Here is a 19524-nt window from a genome sequence, read left to right on the forward strand (position 1 = left end):
GACCTTGAACATGGGTCGGATGAGGAGTTCCAGGATGTCAGAACGGCGCCGTTGGGGTCAGCAATTGACTTAAAGAGAAGAAGGAGTTGGATGTCAGGATTTCCCACTGTGGCGGCGCAGTCAACGAGGAGGATAAGGAATTATAAGCGTGGGGCAATCATTTGGTCAATCGACAAAAGAGACAAAATTAAGATTAGCTATCTAATTTAAGATTTATGATTATTTAGTTAATGTCGTTCTATTTCAAATCATTGTACTTTTTTTGGTCAAAAATATATTCGAGTCGGGAGCCTAAGTTCAAGAAATATACTTCTTAGGGGAAAAAAATTTAGTTTTAGTTGAATTATTTTGTTATTGTATATATCAGTTATTAAAATAAGAAAGTTATTTTTTGTTGATATAATATAATCTAAAAATTATTAAGAATAATATCATATAAACTGTTGCTTTTTGAGGAAATTGGATTCCACCCCAGTGACATATAACAAATGGATCCTTCTCGTGTTCGGGCCCCAATATTTGTATATGGGCTTGATAATGGTCGAAATTGTTGGGTCCAGCCCAAATCGGATCAGCTATACACAACACAAAACAAACTCTAAACTTGTCTATTCCATTTTGCCACAGAACACCTCACTTGGGGTCGTGATGACTCATTTAATAATAGCTATTAAAAAAAAAAAATCAATCAACGAACCTCGTGTTAATTGATATATTTCTACAGTTAAATGATATTATCCTAAAAGTATTATCTCATTAATCATAATTTCTGAAAATTATCTATGAAATTTAAAGAAATATAAAGACGAGGGCATCTCTTAAACATGAAATTTAAATAGTCGGTAGGGTTGACAATGAGATGAGACGGGCGGGGATGTCTTCTCCATCCTTGCCCTAATCCTCATATTTTCTAATCGAGGATCCTCTGAGGATTAAGTCCACATTATGTTCTCGTAACCAATTTTATGTAATTGGATTGAAAATTGTCATCTCAACTCCACGGACATCAAATCTCCATCATAATCATCATCCCCTACTTCAAATGATTTAGAAACAATGAAGAGGTGAGGACCGTATTCGCCATCGTAATGTCTGATCTGATATGAATTAAATCAATATCTTTATCATCGCTTCAAATATCGATTGAATTAATAAAAAAATCATATTAACTTAAAAATATTGATACAATAATTCAATTACATATATAAATACTAATATTATTTAAACAATACAAAATTTTGTAATTCATGATTTTAATAAAAAAAAGATGAAACCGCGTAATATCACGAGGTGACGAGTTGGATCGCGCACGAGATTTGAATGTCATAAAACTGAGTTTTTTTTGTTAATTATTCATTATTATTATTATTATCAGGATTTTAGAACGAGTTTGAAGATGGGATAACATTCACGTCTTCTTTGCCATAAATATTTGAAAAATTCTCAAACCCATCACGTTTTGAATATTACACCTCTCTATGAATAGGTCGTCGGCCGCCTGAAGAGTGATCTATTAATGGCGATGTGGTCACTATGTTCAAAGCCTTACGTTATAACCGTTTAGCTCACCCATAATTTTTTTTTTCAGAATCCAGTTTGTATTTTCCTTTGAAATAAACATTTTTTATTTGTTATAAATATTTTTTGGTGATTTAAAGTTCCCAAAAAGCTATTAGCTAGTAATATTTTTCAAGAATAAAAATTTTTGGCAGCTGTTCCAGGTTCAATTCAATCCCAAACTCACATTTTTCAATCACCGCGCATGTAAACTATATAATTTTCTCCAGTCAGATCCTTGGAATTATTTGTAAAATCAAGTAACTGTTGATATGGCCGCGGGCGGCTGCCGGAGCTGCAGAGACATCTTATACGACGCCTCCGCCGGCGCCGCTGCTGGTAATTTACTTCGATTTTGCCAAATTTCACATTGGGGGTTTTGTGATTTGTGTTTTTGTTTTGAGGTTCAGGTGCTATCGCGGCAACTTTCGTGTGCCCGTTGGACGTGATTAAAACGAGGCTTCAAGTCCTTGGCCTGCCTGAAATTCGTACTTCTGGCCATAGAGGTTTGTGTGCTGATGGCGATCAAAATCTCTTCTTTTTAGCTTTTGCTTAAGTAGATTGATGGAACTGAATTTTCTATCAAATTTTTCCTGATTTGTGCTCTTGTGTTTTGAGAATCAATACTTTCATGTTTGGATTTGGAAGCTTAGTGGTTTTATATTGTGTGCCACGTGTTAATGTTATCGCCCGCTTGCGTATTAATATTAAAGCATCTTAAACTATCTATCTAATTAGAAAATGCAGGATCTCTTGAGTATGGTACAAGTAGTTTGGGGAATGTGTGCAACTATTCTTGAGGTTTAGCATATTTTCTTGTTTGTGTTGATTTTTAACTTGCTTGAATGAAGAAATAAATGGTTTTTAAAACAACTTTTAGCATTCTTTCTCCATTGAAATTAATTATCTGAGCATAACCTAATGCATAAATTAGACGCAGGTGAAAGGCAGCGTCTCATTATATTTGTTAGTTGTTCTACATCGATTGGATAAACTACCTGGGAGTTGTATATATGATCTTGGACAATCCTCCCCCCTTGAGCTAGCTTTTGGATAGAGTTAGGTCCAAGTTCCAATCTTAACATGGTATCAGAGCTCAGGTTCTACCGTTATGTGTTGGACTGTCCATAGTTAGGTCACCCGTTATGCCCATAATTGGGTCATTTGTAAACTTCTCGCTCCAGATGTTCATTCCTGGACGTGAGGGGGTGTGGTTGGATAAACTACCTGAGAGTTGTATATATGGTCTTGGACAATCCTCTCCCCTTGAGCTAGCTTTTTGAGGTTGAGTTAGGTCCAAATTCCAATCTTAACAATATTATTTCATCACGAAATTGAACAGCATAGCGGTGGGGGCTTTATTTGGTTTCCTCCACTGTCTGCATAATGCATGTACCAATGCTCAGCTACTATTTGTCGATACTTTAGGAAAAGTAGAATCGATGTAATCTCCCTTTTGTAAATAAGCGAGTTTAAATGTAAGATAGGTGAAGTGAAGCATAATAAGTTGTGGTTCATATCAAATTTGAAGCATACACATTTTATAAATATAACCTCTGGGCCATGATTAAACTTTATAAAAATATGCATTGAATCCTTTTGTTGCATGAACATATTTGGACTCACCGACATGTGGTATTGAGATCAGATTGAAATGGGCAAAGAATTCAATCGCTTACGTATGTCAATTGAAGTACTTTATTCAAATCATATTATTCTGCATCCTATTTTCATCTGCCTGTGTTGCATTTGACAATCGACACTTCATCTAAAAGGATGAAGCTCTGTTAGATTAGATTACACATGTTTTTTCACTCTACATCAGTACCAGGGAAGTGTCTGATGTATGTCGTTTCCCACGTAAAAATCAGGAAGTGTTATTTTGACAAGCCTGCAAAACATTGTCCGAAATGAAGGTTTCAGGGGACTTTACCGTGGCCTTACACCGACCCTGGCAGCTTTACTTCCAAATTGGGCTGTGAGTACTACATTAAACACATTTACCTATGGGTTATTCTTCTGCATTTTACTTTGTATGCTTTCAAATTATTCCTGTCAGGTGATTGTAATGGTTCCAAATGATCTAGACAACATTCTGATTTATTTCGCAGTCAAGAAGTTATAACTTGGGTCGCTTAGGCTTTTCGGTGGAGCTTTCTCCCATCAAAACCCATCATTTTTTCTCTCGTACTTTATTTTTAAAAAATATCAAACAACACAACATTTTATATAACAAATGGATTATTCATAATACAAATTATATTTGGAAAGTCAGAACCGTATCTTTTCTCTCTGCTATTTTCAAATATTTATATATATAGTTACTGTTTCAGATAATTATTACGTGACATAACTTCATGAGGCAATAGCACCTCAACTTTTTAATATTGATATCCTATCAGGATTCATTTATAAATATAAGCCCCGTGAGCATAAACATTTTACGTGATTAATCCTGCAATATATAGGTGATTTGTGTATCTTAAAGCTTGTGCTTACAGTTCTTTACTGTGAATGAATAAGATGTTAACAGTTGCATGTGTTGACCTGCCTTTTAAAAAGTTGTCTTGTCTTTCAATGTAAACCTCATGATGACTGGAATGGTTAAGTTTATAAGTGGCCGTACTTCTGACGGTTTTTGTGTTTTATCCCGCAGACTTCTTTTCTGCATGATTTTACAATTGACAAAATGAGCAAACTACTGTTTTTAAATGTATACTAAAAATGCATTACAAATTTTGGTTTTAATTCATACTAGTGCTTCAGTGTTTCAGTTGAATAAACACATGAAAAATTCATCACGTATCCTTTTTTTCCTCCGGAATGATGAAATATAAATATTTTTTAGGTTTACTTCACAGTTTATGGACATCTCAAAGAGCTGCTCCATTCATATGGTAGGTTTCCCACTTGCATATCTGGGAAATATTTATGTTGTATTTTTTGTTAACATGTATAAACTGTCCTTACTGTTGATTGTGTAAGCTTTTAACGGACTGGAAACTTTTTTTTCCTGTTAACCTTTAGACATATACTTGTCAAACTTTCATTCATACAGAGGGTAGCAGTGACCAGCTTTCATTTACATCAAACATGGTAGCCGCCTCGGGAGCGGGTGCGGCAACATCTATTGCAACAAATCCTTTATGGGTGGTCAAGACAAGACTTCAGGTAGGTTGGCATGTCCTTCTAACCTAAATGGCGTGAGAAATTTTGCGGTTGACATGTCCTTCTAACCTGAATGGCACAAGAAATTTTGACAATCTCTGTGGTATTTGGATCATTCCATGCTTAATGGTAACTTTAAAGATTGTTGTTTTTAAATTTTTGAAAACTAGTTATGCTTTAGCCTAGATCACCTTATGATTTATGCAACTCACCAAAATATCCGACAATATTTGGTAATTTTTGGTACAATACCCTTTTTCAAGCTTAGAACTTTTGGTATACCATCTCTGTGGACGTCTGATTTAATATTTCATGCATATACTGCTATCTGCGTTAGGTAGTGACTGTTAACTTACACTGTTTTTTTCAGATATCATAAATAATTATTTATCTCTGGGTTTGGTTGAATTGATTTAAACTTCATCTGTTTGTTCAGACACAGGGAATGAGGCAAGGTGTGGTTCCCTATAAGAATATATTTTCTGCTTTGAGACGAATTGTACATGAAGAAGGATTTCGTGGATGGTATAGGTTAGTTTTTACCTCAGTGACCAAGATATTTGTCAAAACATTATTTCTTTCAGAAGTCACTGAACAATTTGTTGTCGTGTTCAGCTTTATTGGTTAAACTCCTTGACACAAAATAATTTCGATTGTCTTAATGAAGCAAGAAATGTTAGTCCAGATGGGCAGTCAGTTGTGTATATGAATCTTTTTCTTCCATTTCTTTCGCAGTGGCCTTCTTCCTTCTCTTGCTGGGATCAGTCACGTTGCTATCCAGTTCCCTACATACGAAAAAATAAAATTATACTTGGCAAAACGAGGTAAGATTATGAATATTTATTTTGCTGCACCTACTGCTGTCATTGCTAACAATTTTTTTTTATATATTTTCCCCAAATTTGAAGAAAATAAGAGCAGCGACGAGCTCAACCCTGGGGAGGTGGCAATTGCTTCGTCATTCTCAAAAGTAGTTGCTTCTTTATTGACTTACCCTCACGAGGTATGACCCCTTTTTGCCTGTCGATCTATAGATCTCAATTGTCATCACAATTTTGTTTTCATAATGATCTATTCTCTGGAAGGTCTGTTTCTTTCTATATTTAATGGTGTCATGTGACCTCCAGTTTTGTCCTTTTTTTAACACTCCCAACTCTTCACCAGGTTGTTCGTTCAAGGTTACAAGAACAAGGTCAAGTTCGGAATCCTGAATTGCACTATGCAGGCGTCATTGATAACATTAAAATGATATCAAGAAAAGAAGGCATGCCTGGTTTTTATCGAGGTTGTGCTACGAATCTGATTAGAACAACTCCTTCTGCTGTGATAACATTTACCAGTTACGAGATGATACATAGATTCTTGTTACATTTATCGCCTCCTGATGAAATGCATTCAAAACCGAATTCTAATCCAGATACTCAAACCAAGTCCCAAATAGGATCCCAAAGTCCAGGAGAGAACAAGACATTACACCGATCCCTAAACCCATCTTCTAATCATAGAACCCCGTATATTCCTCTACATAAACAGGCTAAACCGGATAATCTAACTGCTAAGCATTGAGTTGAGTTATCTACTTCCACACGATTGCTTGGAATTGTTCTTAGAATAGACTTCAATAAGCAACAGCTTGAATGAGTTAATTAAATTATTTTTGGCCCCATTGATTAATGTGTTGTATTTTGTTTGCTTCTTTCTTGTTCCGAAGATTTCGCCATTGTTAGCTGCAGTCATATTTGCTGTTCTGCAAAGGAACTCTTTTTGTTATACATAATACATGTAGCCAGCCGTCTCTTCTCTTGAGTATCTCCCAATGCTGAAAATTTTTTTTTTACGTCAACTTAGTATTTACTCGAATGCCGTAATAGTTTTTGCTTATGTTTGATATAATTAAAAAATAATAATGAATCAAATTGGAACATATATGATAATTGCGGGAAATGATGATAATAATAATAAATGTAAAAATAAAAAATTTAAATTCAATGGAGTATACTTGTCTGCACGGCTTAATTTCAATCCAACCTCTTATGTTTAATATCCTGTTTAGTCAAGTTGATTTTGTTTTTACAGTGGGTTAGCTTACAATTTAGTCAAGATTAATGTGTTAAACAAATATGTATGTAGCACATAGTGATTATCGTTTTACCAAAAGCTATAGCTAGTGTTAATGGTGCAACTCAAATCTTTTAAATCACACAGCAACTCAAGCACCACGATTCGATCGCTCTATCAAGCAGGGACAATTATTGCACCCAACAATCTCTCACCCAATAATTGCACTCTTTGCAATAAATGAGAATCGAACCCGTGACTTTGGCTCTAATACCAATTGTAGGACCGAGTGTTTATCGCTTTACCAAAAGCTATAGCTAGTGGTAATGATGCAACTCAAATTTTTTAAACCGCACAGCAGCTCAAGCATCACTGTTTGATCACTCTACCAAGCAGGGACAATTATTGCACTCAACAATGTATTTATTTAATCATTTTTCTTATGTAGACTCACATAGATCAGCTACATTTATCACTCTCCACTTGAGAATTTTATGTTCAATTAACTTGAATAAATTTTATTACAAAAATCCTAAATAATTAAACTATTGCAGCTGATGAATGAAGAGAAAAAATACTTTCTGTGTTGAAAAATTGAGTGTTTTACAAGCGTTTCTTTGTTTTATCTTTTACATGCATGTGCTAACCGTTTCTAACTAACTCCAACTATCTAACTTCCAATCTATTTTGCTTACTAACTCTAATATAAACTGTTCTGATTTCTTTTGATAGGGTTAAATCCACATTTTTGTAATAATTAATAACAAAATCATCGCGCATTTATGCTAATGGAAGAAATTAATAGCCTTTGTCAGATTCATAGTCACCACCCAATATTTCACTATTTGTATTATTTTATTCCAAATATTTAACATCTTTTGTCTAATCGTGATCTTTAATTTGGTCTGATACGCTCAAGTCCAGAAAATTGAGATATAAATCACGGCACTTCGACTAATACATCAAATCAAACTACACAGAAAATAGTTAATCTACTAAGCTCGAATATTATATATCGCCTAATTTTTTTGAATTCCGACCCTATTTTTCCCCACTAACTAATTAGCTTGCGACCACTTAAAGCATTCATTTCAAATAAGATTTTTCCATTTCATAGATGATCAACTATTTTTTTTTTTGTGGAACACGTAATGGTTTCAATTCAACTCGACTCATCGGCACGCCATTAACGATTCTTAAATCGACTTGATGAGAAGCCGTAAAACAAATTATTGCCAAGTTGATGGAATTGTTTAGCACCCTCGACCTCTTATCTTTTCATTTTCGCGTTGATTTTACTTAAGTGGTTCTTCCCTCAAATAAAATAATTAGCTTTCGGTTGCTTTCAAGGATAATTTATAAAGTGAATACAAAGATATGGTAATGTCGGGTGTAAATAATTCGGTATGATATAATATATGTTGTATTTTATTTCGGAAGAATCGTGCAAGTATTAAATAAGATTAAAATAGAAAATCTACTTTACACGACAACACACACCGTTCATTTCTTACTCTAATAACTTTACAATTTGTTGATGTGACACGGAAAAAAAGTGATAAGATTAAATGTTTATCATTAAATCAGAAGTTATAGTTTATGATAATTATGTAACTCAAATCTTTTAAATTGTACAGTATATCAAACGTTACGTTTCGATTGTTATATCAAATATGAACAATTATTGAATTCTGAAATGAATTTTGATCAATAATTTAAGTCACGAGGGTGAAATAAAATTAAAAAAACAAATCAAAGTGGCCACATTACATGTTGAAACCATGGGCGAGACACTATTCCTTTACAACTTGTTTGTGTCCCTCGCATGGTCGTAACCACTATAATAAAATTATAACATTATTGGAAAAAACTATTCACACTTTAAAACAAAAAAGTATGATCACTAAAATATGCTATAGACTTCACAAATTCATAGCTGATAAATCAATAAATTTTATCACATAAAATATATATTATCTCATTTATAATTAATTATTAAAAAGATTGTAAAATCACTAAATATCATATTTTGTTTTCTTCAAATATAGTCCAATAGTTGTATAAATGTTTTTGGACAATCATCATCTTTAAGTTAATTCTTAGGGTTGCGTTATGTTCAAGTCCCGATATTAACATGATATTAGAGCTCAGAACGTACTGAATATTTCGGTATTGATACTATACTTGATATCCTAGAGATGAGCCCATCCAAATCGAGCCCACATGGGATTATGGGTCCCGACCCATCTATAGCCAAAGTAAAAGGTCCATGACAAACCCATGTATTCTCATATAAATACCAAGTTTGAGTGTCAAACTCATTAATATTCACTATATTACTTTTCAGCAGCACCCTTAACTGTTCCCTCTTATATCCCATGTCTCTAACTTGAGCATCTGAGGGGGTACTCTGGGACACCTTCTCGACCCCCTTCTAACGGTCTTTTTCGTGATTGCAGGCTTATAGCCAAGTCGAAGCCTGAGCTGCGACTAACATCGTCTACTTGAATCGGACCCTAAATTTTCAGTGAATATCAATACGGTACCGAAAATTTCAGTAAATTTGATACGCTAAACTCAATATATCGAAAATTCGATATTTTTTCCCATATCTGATTTCAACCCATTCTTCCTAACATAGTTACATATCTTATGAAAATTTGTTGCATCTTAAATATGCCTCATACTACTTAAATAAAACATTTATCTTGTTTGAAGGACCAGTTGCTATCATTATCGCCTATCCTCCTCAGTTTATAACAAAAATTAGCCACACAACGTCGAGTTGTTTGTGTGCCAGATGTACACGACATATTCGAAATTTGTTGATATATGAGACCAACATTACATTTTATATTTAAAAAGAAAAACATGTATAATATTTTAAAATTTGTGTATTTATTTATTAAAAATAAAGAATAAATTATATATTGGTGACAAGTGCCTGAATTCAAAGGAGTCGGATAAGCATGGGGATAAGAAATAGACACATCTCTTATCATCCAACCATACACGTGTCCCTCCATTTTAGTGACTAATAATCCTTCACCAACCAATAACATGTGTGCTTAGTCATCATCCCATAATCCATAGGTATGGGACACCTAATCCAATTGCAATCCAATCACAAATCTGGAAATATGGATACATATACGTCATTCATGTACGACAAATGCATGAAGTTTGATAGGTAGATTCAACCTAAATTTTGGGTGAGACGATCTTGTGTATCGTATTTTGTGAGATAGAGCTTTTATTTGGATCAGCCATTAAAAAATATTATTTTTCATGCTAAGAGTATTACTTTTTATTGTGAATATCAGTAAGGTTGACCCATCTCATAGACAAAAATTCGTGAGACCGTCTTACAAAGAGACGTACTCCTTATAAATTACATCAAAGAGTGTCCATCTTGATCAAAAATTAATATAATGTTAATAAACACCGTCACTTTTGGATGAATAAATTTTAAGTAGGAGATTTCAAATTTATTGGTTTGTTTAGATAAATCTACAAAAAATTATTTTAAATAATCGTCTCAAATCTTTCTTGAAACTCAAATCTTTCCATCCGAAAATAACCTTATTTTTATTCTCTTAAACTAATTTTCACTCTTTTTCTTTTTCTAAGTAATCTTTGTTTTTAGCTTCAAAAAAAAAGTAATCTTTGTTTTTAGTTAAATGTTTACCATTTCATACTCTTTTACTATATCATATTATACTAAAAAATGTATTATTTTAAATCATAACCAAACTATCTCACATAATTTATGTATTAACGTGTATTTTGCGTTTTTTTAGGAAGTCATTTTCTTACCGTACCATTATATTAAATATAAAACTTTCATTTGACCAAATAAGAAAATGTATCAGCGTAATTTGATTGACTAACAATGTAGAAAACAAAGTGATTTAATAAAGTACTACGATCTCACACGTTTTTAAGTCAAAAAATGATTATAAGATAAAAAAAATTAAGAATATAAATTTTTTTGTGAGGCGATCTCATGATATAATTAAAAAATATTATTTTTTAATTATAAATATAAATAAAATTAATATGTATCACAAATAATATCGTCTTAAAAAGACTTATTAATCTATAAAATATTGATACTTGCACAAAAAAAATTTATTCGCCATCTCGTAAATGAGTTTATTAAAGACAAAAAATTGGATGAAATGGTCTCAAAAATAACCACTCTTTATTAAATTATTTTGTTTTCTATATTGTTGGGATTTATTCAAATTATCAGCAAAAGAAACTTATGAGATAGACTGACTATACATGTTCTCTCTCTCTCTCTCTACACATTTGCAGCGCCCGTGGTAGAACTGTGATCGGAGTTGGTAACTCCATCCTAAAAACCCCAAATTAATCGAAAACTGTCTGTCGATTCGAGTTCCTTTGTTGAAAACGACGAATATTTTTCCCGTCAAACTGCGTGATTTATTGAATAGTTTGCATCATCATTGTAAATAGATTGGTTTGCATAGCAGAGAAAGGTGTTTCCAAATCGAGGGTTTAGGGCTTGTTGGTACATAGAAATTGATAGATAATTACTTGATAAGATCAGGGTTTTGGGGAGGAGATATGTGGGGACCAGGATTGCAGTTTAATAGGAGTAGAAATAGCGACGATGGGTGTTATAGTGCGTCAAGATCTCATTGGAGTCGGGATTATCTGGGGAGGGAGCAGAGTGATGTCGCCTCTAACCACTCATGGAGCCAAAGCGATGAGCCGCGGGAGGAAAGGTCTAAGCCAGCTGCTGCGCCGGTGCTGGAGTCCTCCCATTTGTGTAATCTGGAGATGTTCTTGGAATCTGTCACTCCTTCTGTTCCGGGGCAAAGTTTATCCAAGGTAAGCTTTTTTTTTTAATAATGAGTTGATTGAAGTTTATTTCATGGATTTGTTAGTGCTTTTACCATTTGGCATGCTATAGTGGTTTTGAAGTATCATGTCACATAGTGCTTCTAACTGGGATAGATGAAGACCTTGTTTTGTTTTATGACAGTGAAACGACTTTGTCTCAAGTTCTAAAAAGGTGTTATTTTTCCACTCTCGGTTTATCTTCTTTAACTGCTTGTTTGACATTTATTAAAATCTAGTGAATAAATCTTAAAGAGAGATGAAAGAGTTGGATTGTGATTCCAATAGTGTTGTTTTCATGTTTGTTTAGTAAACATTTGGGTCGTTGTATTATGTCAAAATTTTATGATCTTGGAGCATTGGGTGTTGCTGCGCAGCATGTTAAATTGTTATAATGTTTTATTGGACCTATGCATTTATTTAGTGTATGCATGTTTTTATTTATACCAAGTCGGATATTGTTGGACCAGCATGTAAAGCCAAAAAAGTTAAATTTTTTACTCTACTATTTTTGTAGCACGATTTGAAAAACTATTCCATTCCCGACAAGACCTAAGCCTTAAACCGTTGCTAAATACTTGATTGCATTACATAAATTACTTTTTTCTCTCTATTGCTCTACTATGGTTATCATTCTAAATCAATGAGTTCTGATCAATTTTTGAATGTACTTCTGAATTTGTTATTCATTTTCGATGACAGATGGCTGGACAGAGTTGGAGAACGAGTGATGCAGAATTTCAGCCATTCTTTTTTTTGAGTGATTTATGGGAGTCATTTAAGGAATGGAGTGCGTATGGTGCTGGAGTGCCTTTGGTATTGAATGATTCCGATTGCGTGGTTCAGTATTATGTGCCTTATTTATCTGGCATTCAATTATATGGTGACCTTTCAAAGAGCACGGAAAAATCAAGGTATCCGTCTTCCTGAAATACACTGATTTAAGAATTTATATTTGATTGAGACGCTAATTGTTATGTAGAAAAGAAGAAAAGAAATGTGGAATGAAAACTGATTCGAGGGTTCTTGTTCCCGTGTTTCGCTGTTTTGTAATCCTGATTATGTGTATGAAAAATTGAGGATTCTTGTCCACATTGGGTCATATTTGTTCTCTCTATTCTAGTTATACTCTTTTATCATTTTTAATTTAACACTAATAATTTTGGAATTTATTAACCGTAATCTGGATAGTTTTATACTAATGATACGTGTATGTGCTTGTGAATTGTACCTGTAAACTTGGCGGACTTCCAATTCTTGTTTATATTGGTGAAAAAAATAAAGTACCATGACCACACTTTGTGTCTCACAATAAGACTTTTTTTCCTGTTTTTGGTGAACACAATAAGCCACTTATTTGCACATTTTAGTAGTTTGAGGATCCATTATTCAAAATATTTCTGTTCTTTATCAAATGTCCGCTTGTGTTGGTGACTGTCAACTTTGTTTAGTTGGGATGGTTATTTAAATTTTTCTTTAGTTTGGTGGTTGTTGCTTCTGATGAAGTTTTTACCTTTTAAAAATTAGGAATGGTTGAGCATTGTTCACCTGGTGTTACTGTTTCTCTAACTCATAGCGATTGTAGCTTGCTCATTTACTGACTGAAACCTTGTTTTCTTCGCTTACGGGTCTCCTTTGTTGTAAGCTTCCTCTTATATAATGGTGAAAAAACATATGTAACTGCTCCAGAGTGTAAATGAACCCACTAGGAAGTATCAATCTAATCACATTTTCTTGATTTTTTAAGTCATTGTGTAAACTGTTTGACACTGATTTGTTTCTGATTAACACTCATCTAAATTCATTAATGGCCCTTTTACTCGATTGATTGTTTTTTCTCTCATATGGTAGGCGACCTGGTGAAGAAAGTGATGGTGAATATTTTAGGGATTCTAGTAGTGATGGAAGTAGTGATAGTGAACAAGATAGAGGTTACTCGAGTTGTCCAAAGGAGCCACATAACTATCATTTTCAAATATGTGATATTCCTCCCAATGTAGAATTGTTGTCTTTGAGAGCACAACACATGGCGTTTCAAGAAGGCTTTTCTAGTGATGAATGTGAATCTGGAAGCTCACAGGGTTGCTTGTTGTTTGAGTATCTTGAGCGGGACCCGCCTTATTTCCGTGAACCTTTGGCAGATAAGGTCTCTTTTATCTAACATACATTACGCGTTATTACTCTTTCATTCCTTACTCTATATTGACCTGAAACTTTGACAGATTCTTGATCTTTCTCGCCGCTTCCCGGAACTGAAGACACTTAGAAGTTGTGATCTACTTCAATCGAGTTGGATCTCTGTGGCCTGGTATAATTTGTCAAGGGTCTGATCTTTGTTACTGATTTATGTGGTTATATGTTACTTACCTAATGGTAAATAACTGCTTTGCAGGTATCCCATTTACAAAATACCTACTGGACAAACTCTTAAGGATCTGGATGCTTGCTTCTTAACCTTCCATTCTCTTCATACACGATTGACAGGTGGATATACTTTACCTCTATTTGTTTTTGTGTGTATTTTGTGTCTGCCTTCAAAAAATGCGAGCATATGGAACCCAATGGCTTTTCCTAATTATTGAAGCATAGTTATTAGAGGTGGACAAGGCGAACACCTAATTTGAAGACGTGATTTTTTAATAAAGAACTCGCCCTTAAAGGATTAAGGTGTGCCTTAAATGCTGTTTAATTGCACAGTAGATCAATTAAAGTTGACGTGTGACGTGAGTTAAAGGGTTGACGTATGCATAAATACGCCTTAGATAACATGATCGTGAATCCAAAGTGAAATATAATGTACAATTATTCACATACATGCTTTTGCACTAATGAATATATGCGTTGTTGTTTGCCAGTAGAAATTGGATTCATTGTGACAGTTATCTTCGTCCTTCTAGATTCTAACTTATTTTTCCATGGTACTTGCATAGATAAGGTGTATTCAGTGTTATGTGCCTAGTCTCCGGAATATCTGTGTATCTTAGTGCTTCTAAGCATCCTACCTAATTTCTTGGTCTTATGGCTTTTGCATCTGCAGGAAGTGAAACTGTGAAACCTCCAACTGTAACATATCCAACTGAAACCGATGGTGTTCCGCAGATATTACTTCCGGTATTTGGTCTTGCCTCATACAGATATAGGGCATCATTGTGGACGCCAGATGCAGCTCATCAGCAGCAGTTGGCCAATTCTCTTTTGCAAGATGCCGATAATTGGCTAAATTGGCTCCAGGTCAAGCACCCAGACTTTGCTTTCTTCTGCCGTGGGTAAATTCTTGAGATAGCTTCCCTTTCTTGCCTCCTATTGTTGTAAAGGAGGATCTCTACCCAATTTTATGCTGAGGGTATGAGGACCGTGAGGAAGGGGAAGTGCATTTTGTTTTTGCCTTTTATGTCGAAGTCGTAGTCATCATCAGCCAAAATCCGAAACAATACCACCCTAAGAAATATGCTCGCTGGGGAAGAAATTGATCTTTTATATTATTTTTGGGGAGGTGGTTGTGGAAAGAGATGTAAACAATTTGAATTCACTGATCAAAGCTGAGCTGAACTGTACAAGCGACGTTTTTACTGGTTCTAACTTCATATTGTATACTAGTCTTTCTTCAAATTATTTGTTCTGTTTGTCTTGTATGATATTTGTAGGTCTTTTTTTCCTTTCTGGACTCTGTCCTGATTATTAATTGTAGTTGCTTTATTCCACCGTATTGTTCGTCTCATTTCCAAATCAAACGGGGTTTCACCACCATTTCCACTTATCTGAAGCTTTTATATAGGGGATAGGTTGCATTAAGATTGTGAATGTTATGTCCTAAGTTAGGAAGGAGATGATGCTTGGTCTTGTGCAGTGATATCTTTTCGTGTTGCATACTTTGATGCTATAGCCCCGTTATGGTTATTTATAAAATTATAGAAAAGAGAGACCGAGTTCATGCCCCACAAACTACGACTTTTTAAAAAAAAAATTATGAAAGTGAGGTTTTCTTGCTCTCATCTAGATCTGACCAGCATCTTTCTACGAGTAAAAATTTGTGTGAGATGATCTTACGGTTCGTATTTTGTGAGACAGATCTCTTATTTGGATTATTCATGAAAAAAGTATTACTTTTTATGTTAAGAATATTACTTTTTATTGTGAATATCGATATGGTTGATCTGTTTCACAGATAAAAATTCGTGAGATCGTCTCACAAGAGATCTACTCTTTTTCTATGACGGCAAAACACCTCGTATCAACAAGTGCAAGGATTATTATGGAATTGAAATACTATTTTTTCTTCTGTTGTACAATGTTATTAAAAGAATTTTATAGATCAATCCAATTTCGGTGGACCTATAAAAGGCTCGAAAGTTCTTGTGTAACTTGGAATCGTTGATAATTTTTCTTCAAGTCTGGAGCTCATCAAGTATTTAATGTATATTCTTAAAAAACATATATTAATTTGCTATAGTTCACGTATCAAGTTGATAAATTATAATGTATAATATCACACTTTTTTTTTATTTAGATACATGTTTTGGTTGAAAACATAACACTTATGTGGGTGCTATGTTTTTTTTCACAAGATGATTTATTTGACATTATTTGAAGTCTATCAAATGATCAACTGATAATTTCGTATAAAAAATAAAAAACGACAGATACTATATTTTTAGTCATAACAGAAGATTCTGTTGTGAAAAAGTAAAAATTTATGGTAAAAAGTAAAAATCTCACTCTCTCAAAATTTACCAAACTACACACTTTATAAAATTTTTCTCTCTACTCACTTGTGAATTTCATCACATATGGTGAGGCTATTTATAGAATTTCTTTACAAATAATCTAAAAATAAATTCATCATTACCTACATCATCAACACTAATTTTCAATATTTACAACTCTTATTTTCAACATTCAAATATTCAACATTCAAATAATCTACACACATGTTTAAATATTAATTTTCAACACTCCCCCTTGTGATGATGATCATAATGATTGTCTTCATTACGTGTTTTTATACTGCCTCGTTAAAAACCTTACTAGGAAAAACTCATTGGGATAAAAACCATAGTAAGGAAAAAAGAGTGCAGTCACGTAAACTCCCCCTCATGTTGACACGAACAATTCTTCCCAAATTTCGTAGATTGCGCATCCCAATATTATATATGTGCTTTCTGAATATTGTCGTAAGAAGTGATTTTGTGAAGAGATCTGATGAGTTTTCACTTGATTGAATGTGACGAACATCAATACATTTATTCTTCTCAAGCTCCTTGGTGAATGCGAAGAACTTAGGATGAATATGTTTAGTTCTGTCGCTTTTTATGTATCCTTCTTTCATTTGAGCAACACATGCAGCATTATCTTCATATAGTATCACAGGCTTCTCGTCAAATGATAATCCGCATGAGATTTGGATATGTTGGGTCATTGATTTTAACCACACACATTCACGACTTGCTTCATGTAGTGCAATAATCTCGGCATGATTTGATGAAGTTGTTACAAGCGTTTGTTTCTGTGAACGCCAAGAAATTGCAGTGCCTCCACGAGTAAATACATATCCAGTTTGGGAACGTGCCTTGTGCGGATCAGATAAGTATCCAGCATCGGCATAACCAATTATACTTGGATTAGCATCTTTTGAATACAAAAGTCCCAAGTCTGTCGTTCCTCGTAGATAACGGAATATATGTTTAATTCCGTTCCAGTGTCTCTTTGTTGGATATGTGCTAAATCTTGCCAATAAATTTACGGCAAAAGATATATCAGGCCTTGTACAATTTGTAAGATACATAAGGGCACCGATAGCACTTAGATATGGTACTTCTGGACCAAGAATATCATCATCATCTTCACATGGACGGAATGGATACTTTTCTATGTTTAATGATCTAACAACCATTGGAGTACTTAAAGGATTTGATTTATCTATATTAAAACGTTTAAGGATCTTTTCTGTATAATTTGTCTGGTGAACAAACATTCCACATTCTTTTTGTTCAATTTGTAAACCCAGACAATACTTGGTTTTTCCAAGATTCTTCATTTCAAATTCTTCCTTCAAGTATGACACAACTTCTTGAATTTCCTTATTCGTTCCAATGATATTTAAATCATCAACTTATACAGCAATAATTACGTATCCGGATGTTGTTTTCTTAATGAAAACACAAGGGCATATTGAATTATTTACATATCCCTTTTTCATCAAGTGATCACTTAGCCGATTATATCACATTCGGCCGGATTGCTTTAACCCATATAATGATCTTTGTAATTTCACAGAATAAAATTCTCTGGGTTTTGAACTTTGTGCTTCAGGCATCTTAAATCCTTCAGGAATTTTCATATATATATTACTATCAAGTGATCCATATAAGTAAGCTGTAACAACATCCTTTAATCAAGTCTACAGGACCTGATATTGTATTCACCATTGTTTTTGTTGTTTTAGTTCCAATAAATATCTTTTATCTCTGAGGATAGTGTGCGTTGTACCACTATCGGGTATGCAAACTTCAGCTTTGTTCATAGCATTTTCCATGTTTGAACTTCAAAAAAATATGCAATGAAATAAAATTACTGACAATACATTTATAAAAATAAAATACAATACAATACATATGTAAAAAAATATAGCACACGATAAAACATTATCATACGGGTACATAAAATATTTTACATATTTATTCTACCAGCAAATTTATCATTGTCTGAGAAATCAATCAGAAAATCTCCGGCATCAAAATGAGTTGAATCACTCAAAGGTTCAATCTGTTCAGTGAAGTTGGTCTCATTTTCTTTCCCCTTTATTGATTCTTTATAAAATTTACAAAGGTGCTCAGGGGCTCGACAAATACGGGACCAATGTCCTGGAGTACCACATCTGAAACAAGAACTTTCAAATCTTTTTGAGTGATTCTCATTAACACTCATATTTTCATGATGCCTTTTCCGTGGATGGTTTTGGACACTCTTTTGAGATGAGTTATGGAAGTAACTATCTCGATTATTTTCAAAACCACGGTCGCGTCCACGACCACGACCACTTCCACGTCCACGTCCACGTCCACGACCACGATTTCATCCTCGACCAAAATCTTGTCTATAACTTTGATTTTGGTTTTCAGATTTAAATTCATTTTTGTTTACGACATTTACTTCAGGAAATGCCGTTGAACCAGTGGGTCGTGCCTGATGATTTCTCATTAACAACTCATTATTCTTTTCCGCCACAAGGAGACAGGCGATAAGTTCAGAATATCTCAAAAATCCACGCACTCTATATTGTTGTTGTAGAGTTATATTCGATGCGTGAAAAGTGAAAAATGTTTTTTCAAGCATTTCCAATTCAGTAATCTCGTGCTCACAAAATTTCAATTGCGAGATTATTCTATACATCGCCGAGTTGTAATCACTGACTTTTTTAAAATCTTGGAATCTCAGCGTATTTCATTCATCTCGGGCGGTCGGAAGTATAACTTCCTTTATATGTTCGAATCTTTCTTTTAATCCCTTCCACAAAGCCATGAGATCTTTTTCAATTAGATATTCACATTTCAATCCATCGTCGAGATGTCGACGCAAAAATATCATGACTTTTGCCTTTTCTTGTGATGTCGATATGCTATTTTCTTTTATGGTCTCACTTAGACCCAATGAGTCAAAATGCATTTCTACATCGAGAGTCCATGGCATATAATTTTTCCCCGTAATATCAAGAGCAATGAATTCGAGTTTTGTCAAGTTTGACATGGTGGTACAAAAAAAAATTACGATGCATTTTATTAGTTAATGAATATTGCAATACAAAGTAATGGATAAACAACAAGTACAAGCATTCGTAAAAATAAAGAAAACACACGAGGATGATATTCTCCGATA

The 19524-nt window shown here is 33.9% G+C and overlaps 2 protein-coding genes across 2 annotated transcripts; both read left to right on the forward strand.

Moving 5' to 3' along the window:
• Nucleotides 1-1440: 1440 nt before the first annotated feature.
• LOC142543593 (nicotinamide adenine dinucleotide transporter 1, chloroplastic-like) lies at nt 1441-6606 on the forward strand. Its single transcript, XM_075650949.1, has 9 exons — nt 1441-1896; nt 1968-2063; nt 3429-3535; nt 4406-4454; nt 4616-4728; nt 5162-5256; nt 5461-5549; nt 5634-5728; nt 5890-6606. Exons 1-9 carry the CDS (start codon nt 1830-1832, stop codon nt 6289-6291), a joined length of 1113 nt encoding a protein of 370 aa, XP_075507064.1. The 5' UTR covers nt 1441-1829; the 3' UTR covers nt 6292-6606.
• A 4427-nt stretch (nt 6607-11033) lies between these two features.
• On the forward strand, nt 11034-15358 carry LOC142543594 (uncharacterized). The gene is made up of 6 exons (XM_075650950.1): nt 11034-11643; nt 12355-12566; nt 13504-13798; nt 13875-13960; nt 14045-14136; nt 14690-15358. Exons 1-6 carry the CDS (start codon nt 11377-11379, stop codon nt 14920-14922), a joined length of 1185 nt encoding a protein of 394 aa, XP_075507065.1. The 5' UTR covers nt 11034-11376; the 3' UTR covers nt 14923-15358.
• The last annotated feature ends 4166 nt before the right edge of the window (nt 15359-19524 follow it).

Source organism: Primulina tabacum, chromosome 4, assembly GCF_025594145.1.
Source record: "Primulina tabacum isolate GXHZ01 chromosome 4, ASM2559414v2, whole genome shotgun sequence".
In the NCBI taxonomy this organism is placed as follows: domain Eukaryota; kingdom Viridiplantae; phylum Streptophyta; class Magnoliopsida; order Lamiales; family Gesneriaceae; genus Primulina; species Primulina tabacum.